General features: G+C 41.4%; 1 protein-coding gene across 1 annotated transcript in view; it reads left to right on the plus strand.

Moving 5' to 3' along the window:
- The first annotated feature begins 430 nt into the window (after positions 1-430).
- The window catches only part of Tmem26 (transmembrane protein 26), a 46779-nt gene continuing 31849 nt past the window's right edge, over positions 431-15360 (plus strand). The window contains exon 1 of the mRNA XM_021205135.2: positions 431-776. Within this exon, the coding sequence (XP_021060794.1) occupies positions 586-776 (191 nt within the window). The 5' untranslated portion in view covers positions 431-585. The remainder of the gene's footprint in view (positions 777-15360) is intronic.

Below are 15360 nucleotides of genomic sequence, written 5' to 3' on the forward strand. Positions count from 1 at the left end.
TGGACAGCAGATTCTTTTGGTTCTCCTGAGTCCCAGCTTCGAGTCATCGCGAGGGCCAGTTGTGCTCCTCTGAATGTGGGAATGATCTAGAGAACACTTGGGGGGAAAAAGCAAAGATAGAAAAGTGAGCGCTGATAGAAAAAGCTCTTTCACACCTTGGCCATCAGCTCACCTCCACCTCCTTGGCGTGGGGTGGAGGGCATTCTTATGGACTCCCTGGGGTCATGGGGGTGGGAAAGAGGGCAGGAATGGAGGCTGGGCCCCAGCATCTGCAGGAGGATGGGCTGTGCTGCAGAATAACCCCCGAGAGAGCCTGGGCGGTGCAGTCCCAGTTGCCTGCAGAGCCCAGCAGCCAGGAGAAGCTGGCTTTGGATTCTGTCTTTGAAGAGTTCTCTGGAAGTTGGAGGGGCGGGGCAAGCGGCTCTCTCCTGTCCTACTGGAGACTTGCGCGGGAGTGTGAGCAAGAACCCTGGGCCGGCAATCACAGTCCCAGGGCTGTCCCGCTCCTGAGCTGAGGTGGACACAGGGTGCTGCCCACGGGGTCGGTAGGGCGCAGGCGCCGGGCTGGCAGAGCGCAAGGGCAGAATGGAGGGGCTGGTCTTGCTCAAGGCCCTGGTCACCCGGCTGCTGTTCCTGTTGCATTCCCTAGTCGCCGTCTGGAGAGTGACCTGGGTAAAGGAAGAGCACCGTTACTGGCTGCTCGCCCTGCTCAACCTCTTGCTGGTCCTGGAGACTGTGCTCACCCTCAAGTTCAAGCGCGGCCGAGGCTACAAATGGTGAGAGTGCCCTGGGAAGGGAGGGCGCACAGGGTCCGGAGCATTGTTCATCACGGTCCTAGCAGGCGGCACCAAAACCTTGTCTCCGGTGTTTGTGGTTTCCTTGCTGGCATTTGGGCACCCTTTGGTTCTCCGTGGAGTTTGGTCCGCACGTGGGATACCGGTGCATCTTTTAAGGCACGCCAGTGGTACCTTGGGTCCCAGCGCAGCGCTGGGAAGGCTGGAGCCCGGACTGATGGACCTAATTGGCTGATCAGTTAAAACCGTCTACGCTAGAGGAGTGAAGCTGATTGCTGGGTGCACTGCTTTCTTAAGTTGGAGTGTGAGCCAGGGGCCTGTCATGGATGTCCGTGCAAGAACCGGGATGCCTTGTGGGGCATTAGAGATCCATGAAGAGCTGAGCGCTCCTGGAGCCTCTGCCGCACAGTGCCGCCCCTCCCCCCACCATCAGCACCTTTGGTTTTAGTCTCTTCCGCTCTCGAATGCCCTCACTGCGCCTGAGGTTTTAGCCACTTCCAATTTCTTCCAACCCCAAACGTCCCTAGCTCTTCCAGTGTGGAACCAGTTTCAGGTGTCTGGGTTTGGTGGCTTGGGAGTTTGGCAGCCTACTTCGCTGGGCCAGGCATGGTTTGTGCTACAGACACTGGGGGAAGGACCAGCAGGTAGCAGCGGGGTTTTGTCTTAACCTCAGCATTGAAACTCAGGGTTCCTCTGGCGGCTGCAATTCCCTCTATAGACCCAGTGCAAGTGGAAAGGCTAACACAAAGGTTGCCTGGCTATTTGCAAAGAGTACCCACTGATGCCCACCCTTACCTTCCAGGGCAAAGTTATGCCTCCCCCCTCCCCCCACCCCCAACCCGCACCAAAGAGGAGAAAGTAGCATTAATTCGTTTATTAATTGCATGCACTGTGCTGTTGTATTAGCTGTCATGTTCAGGGTCAGAGACGCCCCCTTCAACAACAGTGCCAAAAGGGTATATATTTCATTGTCACTGTGGGGGGAAAATGGGCTTTGAAGCTGATGTGAACCTGACTTAAAATCTCTGCTCTTGAAAAATGTCTAGAATTGTCGATGCTGAAGTTCTTGGAGGGATCGGGAATGGTAGCAGAGCAAGGACGGGCTTGGCACTTCCTAAAATCCCTTCCACAGACAGTTTATTAAACACAAGACATTTGAGGCAATTTCTAACCGGACTTCTTGATATCACAAAGAAAAATCCTATTCACTTCCCAGAAGAAGTCTGATTCATATAGGGGAGAAACAGTAGAGTAAAAAGGGTAAGTTATCCCACACTCCTTTAACAGACAAACCTGAGTGGTGGTGTTGGTGTTGCTGTTGCTGCTGTTGCATCATTGATATACACTAGAGTAGACTTATCTTCTATCACCAGGAGGAAGTCTGAGACCAAACACTGTCCATGTAAAGTAGTCCTGACACCAACCACGAGTGCTTCTGGGACAAATGTCAACCTCAGACTCAGAAAGGAGCCAGCTCAGCAAAACCTGAAGTAACCCTTTAACCAGCCCCCAAGAGTAGGCCAGAGCCATTCTGGGTCGGTAGGCTATCAGCCTCTTGCGTGCATTTTGACAGACGGTGTATTCAGGCTGTTGTGGCGTTTCTACCCAAGAAGGGAACAATCATCTGAACAGAATGTATGCGTGCCAGTGAGTCAGATCTCTGGGTAGCCGGTGCTGGGCTGGATTTAAGATGTGGGCTGCAGAACGGGACTTGAAAGGGGGTAGGTGATGGACATTCCTTCTTACTTACCATGTGACCCCAAGGAAGTTACTTGATGTCTGTAAGCTTCAGTTTCAGATCTGCAAATATGTATGTCACAGGTTGTTAAAGAATTGCGTGGACATATAAATGTTGATGGTTAATGAATAAGAGATTTTCTTTATATCCTGTTCTATCCCCTTTTGTTCATATTAAAACATTCTATATTAAAATGCCAGCTATTAAAAGAACATTTTGTTCTTGTGCAGGGATCTTTAACAGAGGGACTAGTCGATAAACTGTTGATTCAGAGTACAAAAACCCAGAAATGATCTTCTATTTCAAACTAGAGAGCTGTGTGGTGTGTGGTACCATTTGAGCACTGGCTTATAGAACATTTGCTGGCTCAATATCCATCCCAAAGAATATTTGAAAGGAAGCACAGGGAAAAAGTTGATATGTCTAGTTTATTATAAACATTCAGGGACAAATGAATATTTGCTAAGTGGTGCAAATGACCCACTCAGAGTTCCTCCCCATGGTACACTTTGATGCTACCATACATAAACCGTAAGCCACTCTGCACAGATGGTCATTTGCACTGTAGATAAAAACCACAAACAACTATGAGAAAAAAAAAAATGGTCTGCTAAAAATACGCATGGATTAGCCTTGAAATATCAGGACAATGAGATGGGTTTTGATTTGGGGTCTTTTACATGCTAGCTAGGTTGGAGTTTTCTGAAAAAAAAAACAAAAAACAAAAATAAAATAAAAAAAAACAAAACAAAACTATTTGACAGTGTTAAGAACAGCTTTTTATCCAAATGTTCCAGATGTAAGAACCAAAGAGAGGAAAAACCAACACTACAGTAATATATCTGCTTACTATATAGTGTAAAACACAACACATATTATCTATATGGCAAAACAGTAATTTTATTTAATTGTGTGTGTAGAGTCACATGAACTGAGGTAGTTAAATAGGTGAACTTTTGAACCGTGGGCCTTATATTCTGGAACTTGCCCACAGAACCAAAAGTATCTGTATGTAGAAAAGTGAGCAAAACTGTTAACAGCCCATCATACTGGGGAAGAATAAAGGTGAAAACACCATGATTCACATTCAAGGACTAATTGGAAAATTATGGTTTATTTATACTGATGCTATTGAAAACAGAGTGGTAGATTATAACCACTATTCAAGAGGGTTAGCCACAGTGTGTCACCCGGACACTGCAGGGACAGATTTCTGTACCGTGGCTTATTTGCTATAAGGATGGACTTGGAGGAGAATTATACTTTTTCCAATTGGAGGCATTTGTTAGTTCCATCCAAGAAGAAGAAAGAAAAGTAGCTGACTGAGAACAATTCCAGAAAAGGAGAAAGAGGAAGAAGAAGAAGAAGAGGAAGAGGGGAGAAATTATTACTTAACTCTGTTTTCTTGATTTTTTTTCTCCATTATCTGGGAAATAATCCTATGAATTGTCATTTTGGTAAAGTCAAAGCGCACAAGACAGGGTTTCAGTTGCTTTGCAGATAACAGAGCTAGAGAGGAAGGGTCCATCTCAGAAACTGCTGCTGTCTGTATTAAAAGATCCATCCATCAAATCCAAGAGAATCCAATAATGGCTAGGACAAAGTAGAGCGAAGAGAACAGCTCGACCCTGCAGACTGAGGTTAGGATGCACACACGGGGTTAGAATCCCGTTACAAGGACTATTACACCCAGGGACTTCCTTTGGTCTATTCGAGGCTAATTAGAATAATATTCGTTTTCTTAATATTTAAACCTGGACCCTAAAAAAACTAAAAAGAGGGATTTGGCACAAGTCAGAGTGTTGTAAAGGACAGCGGGGATTCAAGTTCCTAATGTAGCAAGCGTGCGCATGTCTCTAAGGACATCTTCCCAACCCTTTGGAATGGAAACATGGAATTAGATGCTGAGCCAGCTGCTCAGGGACAAGGAGCATTACGGCATCCCGGATAACTTGCCAGCTGGAGCAGTTGATGCTGGAATCCTATAGAATCCAGAGGGTGGATCCATGACACACCCTTGTGAAACCCATAAGGAACCCCAGGGGAGCTTGTTCTTCATCCCCCCTTCCCCACCCAGTGTTACCTGGATCTTCACTTGTGTTTCTGCAGGATAGAAATCAGCATCACTTAGTTTCACTTTTTTTTTTTTTCTTGATTTTTATTCTCAGTTGTTTGGGCAATGATCCAGTGGATCTGAGAATTATCGTTTAGGTAAAATCAAGCGCAAGACAATATTTCACTTGCTTTCTCAGCCAATAGTGATAAAAGACTCCTGAAGGGACAGAAAAATTACCCAAGATTGTGACAAGTTTGAAGCCTGTTCTTTTGGAAGGAGGCAGTTTTGGGGAATTAAAAATGAAAAAGGTCAAGTTGAAATTACTGTCAGAAGTACAGAATTCTAAACACAGATCTTTCTTCATCCAAACCTCAATAATACAAAGTTTTTTTTTTTTTTTTTTTTTTTGAGCTTTTGAGTTAGTAGATAGTGACCTTTCTTGTCTCTCCTTTTGGGCTCCTTTATGTGTGATAAAGCAAGAACATTTTGTGTGTGTGTGTTTTTTGGTATTCTAGACAGTTCAATGCCATCCTGGTGACCTTTAACCTGTGCTCTTTTTCTTCCCCTGAGTGCTGTGATTATTGGCATATGCCACCAAACCAGGCTTGACAACTATTTGTGTGGCAACTAACAGCGATAGTATGCAAGTACTGAGCCTGAAATTTGTTGTTGTTGTTGTTTTATTTAGGGGAAATACATGATTTTACAATCCATGTTTATATGTCTTCATCTAAAAATATAAATGAATATTGAAGCCAACAAAATGGAAAGTAAGAAAATCGCATGAATGTTTTTCTGAAGGAATTTCATTCTTATTAACAATATAAAAATAGTATACTTAACATCTGATATGTTTCTGCATAACTACAATTGAATTCATACTCAGCACTCACCAGCTAACTCTATAATTCATGATAATAAAATATACCTAATTAGCAATAACAGCATGCCTGAAATTTTTAAGTAAAAGGTAGTATTTTGATTAAGGGCACAAATGTATGGAATGATTATCATTATGACTCTTTAGCGTTTGCCAAGTTACAGGGTCTTCCAGATTCTGGAAACATCGGTGATCCCGTATAATCCAACAAACACTATGATTGCTTTAGTTTCCCTTTTTACCATTTTCATGAGGGAAACCGAGGCACAGAGTTGCTAATCTTTTCACCTAGGCTCCCAGCATAGGGACAGAGAAGTATGTGAGTGTCAGGAAGGTTTTGAACTCTCTTCCTTGTCTGTTGCAGTCTTCAATATCCCAGAGGAGTCAGAGGCCTGGTGAGCAACAGCAGAGAGAGGAAGGGACATCAGGCAGGGCCTTTGAGCAGCAAGGGGACCAAAAGGGCTGACACCCGCATCAGAAGGGAGAACGCAAAGCCCAGCTAAATAGGGGATGCCCTCCGCTGGCAGAGCACAGACACGTGAGCAGATAGATACCTCAGGTGGACGCTCTGAGCCTCAGCCTCCATTCAAGCACAATGAATGGCAACACTCCTCTTATGTAGCAAGCATGCAAATGTGGAAGACAGGGAAATAATAGAGGAAGTAAGTTCCTGCCCTCTGACACGTCACGTTTTTTAATCAAGGGAGTCAGAAAATGACTTAAGGAAGGCTGTAACTAATAAACCAGTGAGGTAACATATCAGTGAACGGACGCTTGGTATAAACAACGGAGGCCTGTGTGGTGTGGACTATGGAATGAGAAACACTCTGCTCTGATTGGTAGCCGGAGGGGCTCTTTAGAGATTATATCTGAGCAGAGGTTAAAGGAGAGAAAAGGTCTGTGTTCCTTATGTTTCTCATGCTGTGAAGAAATACCAGGGTCAAGGCAACTTACAGAAGAGGGTAGATCCTCGAGGGTAGAATCCATAACGGTGGGGACAGCATGGCAGGAGGCCACAGGCATGGCAGCAGAAGCTGGAAGCTGAGAGCTCACTCACATCCTGGACCAGAGACACAGATCAGAGAGCGAGCTGGAAACGGTGTCCAGGCTTTTAATCTCAACGCCTCCCTCGGTGATATACTTCCTACAGCAGGGCCACACTTCTTAAAACCACTCCAAACATGGTCATCAGCTGGAGACCAAGTATTCAAACACCTCAGACTGTGGGAGGCCACCACGAGGGCAGGCATATTAGAATCATCCAGGTAGGAAAAAAAAAACCAAAAAACAAAAAACAAAAAACACGGATAATCCTATGTGCTTTGAGATACCAGCAAAGCATTGTCGAATGACTGTGTCATCTTTTTTGCTCTGTACTTTTAGCAAAACTGTAGTATTTGGTTCCCACCTTGGTCTACAGCCTATCAAGTCTGGGATTCTTGGCCACCTTAGCAGTATCAGACATGGGTTTCATCTCATGGAGTGGGCCTTTTATCCAACCAGTTAGTGTCATTTGTCTTCAATCCCATTGATCTTTGGAAACCCAGATGGGCTGAAATAGTGGGGCATTTGAAAGGAGAACCAGAGGCTTCCAGGTGGCCAACGTGGACCATGAAATTTCTCTCGCTTGGCCTGAATCCACTTGCTCCTCATGTTTCCTGAAATTCCTCCAGATTCCTAGTTTGTTTAGCAATACTTCTATGGATAATCAGATTTTCCAGCCCCATCTTCAGAGAGTCGGTATACATCCTGAGACTTAAGACATGATTTTCTGTATTCTCAGTACTTGTGGAAATGTGCTCCAGGCGATGCATGTTCTGTATCCCGAGCCTCAATCTTGGTGTAGAGAGTTGAATTAAGGTTACAGTGGGGGCTGGCGAGATGGCTCAGTGGGTAAGAGCACCCAACTGTTCTTCCAAAGGTGCAGAGTTCAAATCCCAGCAACCACATGGTGGCTCACAACCATCCTTAACAAGATCTGACTCCCTCTTCTGGAGTGGCTGAAGACAGTTACAGTGTACTTACATATAATAAATAAATAAATCTTAAAAAAAAAAAAAATTAAGGTTACAGTGACTTTGGAAGCACACATTGAATGGTTCCTTCCCTATGACATGGTTTTGTGTCATTCTAGTGGAGACCCAATCCCCGTTTTCCCCTTATATTGCTTCTGTGATGGACTTTCAAGGTAAAGACACCATTTCATGATGGACTGGGGACAGATGTAATTGTCATACTTGAGTAAGAGTTGGGTATCAAGGAAATTGAGGTGCTGACTGATGACCAAATATCATCCATGAGAATACACAACTGATAACTTATAGAACGAAAATCAAGGTGACGACCATTTTAGAGATTTTCTTTCTTTTTTCTTTTGACTTGGGGGAAAAAAGAAAAAAAAAATCAATACGTATAGCTCAAATACATCAGCACAAAAATATTCTTACTTTAAAATTTCCGGTGCTTCTCCTCCAAGCAGTGACATTATTACTTACACAGAATTGGGACAAATGTGAACTGTTTAATTTTCTCAATCAATAGAGAATTCACGTCAAGGGTGAGCTTCTTGTGTGGGTACCCTAAACTACTCTGTAACGTCTTCTTCTGGAGTGTTAGTATTGGGAGACTGAATCCCCAGTCTCCCAATGTATCAACAATGTAACAAATATATCAGCTACACTTGTTATGGAAAACCAGTGTTTCTTTTCTTCTAAAAATCATAATGCATGTACCATAAGAAGTACTTGTTTGAAGGTCACATAGAAGGGATATTTAGGACCCAGGAAATTACTCAAACAAAGTGACAAAGTGGCAGAGTAGGTGGTGACTTGTGTGTGTATGTATATATGTATACATACATATATACATACATACACACTATATATGTATATATATACATATATATGTATGTATATATATGAAGGGTGTTATATTTTAATTGTGGTTTATGTGTTCAGCCTCAAAGAGATTATTGTGTGTTTTAAAGATTAATAATTCTTAAGGGAATTAAATTTCTCCTCTAACTTGCACTACCATCCCTGGTTGAGTTATTTGTAATTTCTCTGCTTTCTATCTCCCTGGGTATCCTTACTGTCGTATATAATATTGTGGTTCACTTAGATTTGCCACCTGACAACTTGGTTGGGTTATTCTTGAGTCGTCTCCGGTGATACTGAGGAGGAAGAGGATGAAGGTGACCATTCCAGGGTTATGATGGAGATTATAACAGTCAGCAGCCGTGGAACACTGGGGACATACTAAGCTTTGTACATATCTATTACCTTCTGTAATCCTCAAATGACCTGATGAACTCATTTACCTTTGAAATTCCATCTTAGTGTGATTTTTACCAATGCATGGCAAAGTGACTTGTCTAAGGTGCCAGTAAACCAGGATTCCCATTTCATTGTCTCTTCTTGCTATGAGGGATAGGGCACTGTTCATAAGGCAGGGCAGTTCACAGCTCATCCATTCATGTGAAAGCAGATGTCTTTGTAAAGACCAAATAGGTTATGAAGAAAAGAGAGACAAAAATTCTAGACAGCTTCAGTTTGGCTCTCTAAGGATTCAACCTTGTCTACAGAAAAGAGCAAAATACACTATTATCTTTATGTATAAGGAAATAAATTATAATATTACATACATAAAATTCATGATGTATTTTATCATGAACCACAAAATTCCTATAATCATGAACAATTTCATTTCACTTATGCCTTAGTAAGCAAACATTTATTCTCAATCAACAAGCCTTCCTCATACAAGATGTTGCCATGTCCTTGAAGGAATATGAGGTTTGTCCAGCTACATGTGTTTGCATGCAAAGTGACAAAGATTCTCCAATAAATTATGTCCTGGGTGCAGGAGGACTGGATGGTCAAGATACAGCAGCAAAGCCAGCTATTGTCCAAGGGAGAAGAAGAGGCAGAAGGACACAGATTGAGGAACTATCATAGTTGTGCTGACGTCTGAGGGATGAGGATAGAGTAACTGACACAGGCTGAGGAAACTGTGGTGACAGGGATTCTCAAGGTTATGCTCAGAACCCGTTCATGTAGAAAGATGTCACAGTTTCCTCTGCTCAGAAGTATTTTATGTTAATAATTATACATGGGTCCTCAAATCCATCCATGCCTTTCCCCTGTCACTAGTTTAGTTGTGAGGCAAGATCCCAAAGTTCAAATACCGTTATCTGATTGTAATAAATTTGGCCTTGCTTCAAACATGCTTTGAGATTGAGTAAGGAATTTTGAGGTTGAATATAGTATGTAGAGAACAAATTTCCCTTTCCACTTACATCATAATTTGGGAGTATGTTTTTTTTTTAATTTTTTATTTTATGCTTTTAACCATGGAACCATCTCTTCAGCCTCAGAGAAAGTCCTTGATAGCTCCTTATTTATTTATTTACTTATTTATTTATTTTCTGTGAGATGGTTTCATTTTGTAGCCTTGGCTGGGCTGGAACTCACTATGTAGACCAGTTTAGCCGGGAGTATGTTTTTTACTTAAGAAATATTAAGAACAATGACATTTTGTAATTCGGAATTTTGACATTCACCTTCAGAATTATCTCTCTAGACAAAACCTTTGTGTGAGCAGTCCTCGGGGAGCCTCAATGATTCTATTGCAATATGTAGTCCGCTCCCAACCTTCTCAGAATTCTTCTCTCCTCTATTGCTAGAGTCTGTTTTGTACACGTCTATGAAATAACTGAAGAAAAGAATCTATAATCTAATTGACAGTCATTCAAATACGCCCAGTATAGTTCCTTGAGGGGGAAGGTTCCCACGTGCTTACAGCTACACAGTCATGGCCTCCCTTGCCTGTTGAAGGCACATGCAAGGGATCTGGGGACAGGGGTAGAGGAGTGGGGTATGTTACTTTAAAAATAAATGGATGCTGGCTGGGGTCAAGACAGTAAGTACTTAGGAGTTCAGAAGCTGTGGCTCTTCAGACTTGGGGCCATTTTAGATGTTATAGACAGGCAGGTAAATAAGGCCTAGGTATAGTCAGGCATTCACGGAAGGCCCTTGCTGAGGAGCCAAGATGGAAGACATCCAGAGAAACCAGCCCATTTACAAAGGGGCCGAGAAATCTTTACATCATATCTCAGGGCCTCCCAGAAGGACAACTTGGTATAGTTTCATAATTTCCAAGAAAACAGTGTTTCCAGAAATTATATTGGCATATTTAAGGGGCTTTACCATCAGATTTTGAAACTTGAGAGTGTGATCCTTGTATCCCTGTTCTGTTCAGTAGAGTGTAAAATGCCACATAGTGAAATGGAAGTTAAATCAGTATTCATGGAGAAGAAATTTTTGCTTCGTTTAAATATTTCCCACATCCACATTTGTATGTATGATTAGAAGCCAGAAAATTTTTTAAAAAAAGAAAAGAAAAACAAATGTAACAAGTGATATTTAGTTAATTTCCCTCTATATGTGTGTATATAATGATCTATGCCTAAAATTGAATAGGTGTTATATTTTCAATAAGAGAAGAACAATAGTTGTCATTTTCAGAAAGAGCAAAATGGAATCCTAATTCTAGGCTAATGCTGAATTGAAATAAATAAAATTCACTCCAGCCCTAATGTGCTAAATGTCATGACATAATCATTTTATGAAAAGTGTTATAATTTGTGGAAATGACTACTTTGTATGATAAATAGCATTTTAGTTTTAGTAGGAAATGGAAAGAAAGAATGCAGTGAGCACGTCTTTTGAAGAACTCACTTAGTGCAAAGCTGGATGCAGCAGTGTGTGCTTACAACCCCATCACTAGCAAAGGATCAGGGGTTCAAGGCCAGTCTGAGCTGTCCAAGATCCTGCTTTAAAAGAAAAAATTAAAACAGGGAGAGAGCTCAGAGTCATGTTGAGTAATGCATACATACATGCGCACATGGTCAAGAAATGAGACCAGGGAAACAAATTTGTTAATAGGCTAATAATTATAATCAGTGTGCAAAGGAAAAAAACCTATGAGGTGTTTCTTTGGTATTAGAAAAGAAAAGTTCAAAGGAAGTTTTAATTTAGAAAACACAGCTGAGAAAGATAAATTTGGTGTTATACAAAAAAGCTGTGTCTGGCAACTTAAGTTTTCTGACCAGATAACATTAATTGAGATTATAATACATTTGAGTTTCTCCAAGAAGCTAGCTCATTGGTGGTGGGCTCTTGTTAGTTCTGCAAAGATTTTCCACTTGGATGTTTCATAGTCCTTAAGTGATAGGTGTCAGTGTCTGGCAGTATGATGTGTGGTATTTTATAAATAACTGTCCAGAAACCCAACTCATTTGATTTCTGAGCTGGTTAGGTCCTCCTGCGGTATTATTCAGCATGCAAGTTGCTTGGAGCCTAATTATTCCCAAAGCCCTCAAGGCAAACACACACACACACACACACACACACACACACACACACACACACACACCATGAAATTATCTGGTAGCTCTTAGGAAAACTCATGTGAATTGATTCAAACTCTCCTTGGTTCCCAAACTAAATAGTATCGATGACATAAAATCCATAATACTGTAGACTTGGGACGACAAGTTGGCTCAATGCGTAAAGGTGCTTGCTGCCAATCCAGAGGACTTGAGTTTAATCCTCAGAACCCACATGATGAAGGGAGAGTATCAACTTCTGAGAGTGATTATCTGACTTGCATGAATATATTGTGCCATGCATGCATGCAACATACACCGACTAAACACATTATAAAAGCATTTTAAAGGATATTCTGGTCTTCCAAATGAATATATTGTGGCTATCTTCTCAGAGTGAGACACTGACCATTCATAAGAGCAAAAGCCAAAACAAAACAAAACAAACAAACAAACAAAAAAACAGAAAAAAGACACATTAGTTACACTAAATAAATTTCTGATAAAAATTATTAACTTATGGTTTTATTTCAATTAGTTATTTCTAATTAAACTAGGGTCTTTATCAAATCACTGTTTGTAGGGAGCCCACATGAGCTATGTGCTCTTAAGGAGCAAAGGGCACCCTTTATTTAGGGGCAGAGAGTCAAAATTGTGTGTGCACGAAAACAGAGGATTACTTGGAGGAAGGTACATAACTCAATGATACCCAACACATAATACACACTAACATACACATGTAATTATAAATTTTGAAGCCTATGAAGAAAAATGCATAATGGGAAGGCTTGCAACTCAAGTGACATGGGGAAGTTTTGTAGAGGAGTCTTTATCTTGCTGACGTGAGCCAGGAGAAGGATGTAATCAGACTCCATGAGGCAGAGGACATCCCAGACAGGCAGAGGACATCCCAGACAGGCAGACACCTTTCTCTAGGCCTGAATCTCCCAGTGTCTTCATGGCCCTTGAAGAATACTGTAAAAGCTTAGTGAGGAAGAAAGGTAACTCAGCCCAGAGGTACACAGGGTCGGGAGCAGGCTGTCTCATAAAGCCTACAGCAGGCAAGTGACCCCCACAGCTCCCCACCTTGCAGAGGTCAAGTGAGAAGCTAGAATTTGTGGGTTGTGGTGTTCTCTGCAGTGGTACCAGCACCCTCTGATGTAAGCAAACCAGTGGTTTCTGTTTTATTTGCATACAGAACTGATGGGGAAGGCAGAAGTTCTGTAATTGAGACTCTGAAATGTTGGTCACACGGGTCACATTGTTCTACTAACACTCTGAACTGGTCTTGTGTCTCAAAAGGCAAGTAATATACAGCCATTTAGGAAAGGAAGAGGCGGTATTGCAATTGAGCTCTTCCGAGTGTAACCACTGCTACTGACTTCTCTGCCTTAGACGTAATGAATCATTGGACTGGAGAAGTGGGTGGCTCAGGAGTCAAGATCATTTGCTGCTCTTCCAGGGAACCTAGCTCCGATCCCTAGCTTCTACTTTAGGCAGCTCACAACCACTTTAACTCCAGATCCAGGGGGTCTGATGCAATGTCCTGGCCTCTGTGGACACCACACTTACACAAACACACACACACATACACACATACATAAAAACGAATATTAACCTGTTTGAAAAAGAATAAATGTCGAATAATAATTCTTCAAAGGTCAGGACTCAAAAAGTATTTTTGGAACTAACTAGACTTCTGTAAGTAAAAGGTCCACATGCATGTTAGTAGATTCATTGTTTTTGTTCACTCAGTAATTCCTTATTCACGAATATGAGCATTTAAGCAGTTGAGCATTTGCCGAACAGACATTAACTGAGCGCTAAGCAAGATAACAACGTGCTGTCTTGGAGAAGAAGATGTGAAAAATTAGGGAAAGGCAGGGATCAGGAGGCAGGTGGTCTGCCTTCAGAAAGCTGATATTACGAAAGCTAATCTAACATCCACGTGATTACAAAATAGCACTGCATTCTTTGGGTCTCATGAACAATGCAGATTCCAAACACTGCCTGCTGTGCCCTGAACGTACAAGTTAGATGAAAATAGGCAGACATGCACAGAAGAGTGTCCCAGAAAGGTTTTGGTTGTTAGGGTTGTTTTGGTTGTTAGATGTTCACGTTTAGAGGCATTTCCCATCCTCTTTTCAAAGCTCAGCCACATTAGGCATGCTGATCTGAACAAGGGACATGGTTTGTTAGAGGAGACAGTGCATAGAGTGGAATGTGAGTTATTCCTCAACTTGAGTCTGTCTTCTCACCTTCTTGTGTGTCACAGAGTTCTAAGAAGGAAGGGTTGAAGAAAGGAAACTCCCCCCAAACTGTTTTTGCTTTAGCAGCACTGTGGCTGGAGCCCAAGGCTCCAGAAGAGAGCTATACCACTAATCTATTCCACATTTTCTTTAATTTATTTTGCTTTGTTTTTAGGCAGTCAGTCAGTTGGTGCTGAAGTTTCTGGTCTTGATAGGATATGCTAGGGTTAAGGCACAAAAAACAGGTCATGGAGCACTGACTGTGAATGAGGTTAGACTTTCTATATTACACAACACAGAAATTCTTGAATATTGAGTTGAGTGTGTGTGTGTGTGTGTGTGTGTGTGTGTGTGTTTGCTGAGCAAAGCTCCTAATTAGGGGAAATACACTGAAAAGGGATAACGATACTTTTTCTAATTATAGAAATGGATCTAACGCATCAGCGATATTAAGGTCATTGGTTTATTTTCAGCTTCCTTTGAGTTCTACTGTGTTCTGTGCCTAGCACCTCCCCCAGATTATTATTTTAACAGTATTATTACTAGGGATGTTAGACTCGAGATTAACTTGAGGTTAACAAACTTTTGTTTTGCCAACATTCGGTATGTCCAAACACATGCAGCTTGCCCTCTGACCAGAACTGACGTCCTTCCTATGTCTCTCAGCAAATCTTCCTCATGTTTCCTGTGATACATAAGGTCAAAGAGTCGATGGTTTCTTTCTTTTAAGAGCGTGCCCAACATGAGTTTTTGACATTTCTCTGCAGCTCAGACATCTTCCAAGTTAGAGTTTAATAATATCTTGACCCATAACCTTTTGCTACAAAATTGGTTTTGGCAAGAAATCAAAAGTAGAAGAGTGTCTATATTAAATATTGATTTTTTTAAAGACTTTTTTTTTCTTGCCCTTTCTATTTCTTTTTTTCCTCTCAGAAGATTAAAGACAATAACAAAAGTTAAATAGTCTTTTAAAACTCCACCCATTTTTCCTTTACCCCCTTTTACTTTATTTATTTATTTATTTATTTATTTACGTATTTACTTATTTATTTATTTTACTCTCTAGCTTATAATAATGTTTGGGTAAAGTTTAATCTCACAACTACAAATAGGTAGTAAAAACATTTTTTCTAAAAATGAATTAACTTAATAATTTGACTTTGAGATATTCTATCAAGAAAGAATTTAATCCAAAACCAAACACAATTTGAAGAAATAAGCTTGAAAAGAAACTTGCTTGTCTCTTATTATTATT

Source organism: Mus pahari, chromosome 9 (genome assembly GCF_900095145.1).
Source record: "Mus pahari chromosome 9, PAHARI_EIJ_v1.1, whole genome shotgun sequence".
NCBI lineage: Eukaryota > Metazoa > Chordata > Mammalia > Rodentia > Muridae > Mus > Mus pahari.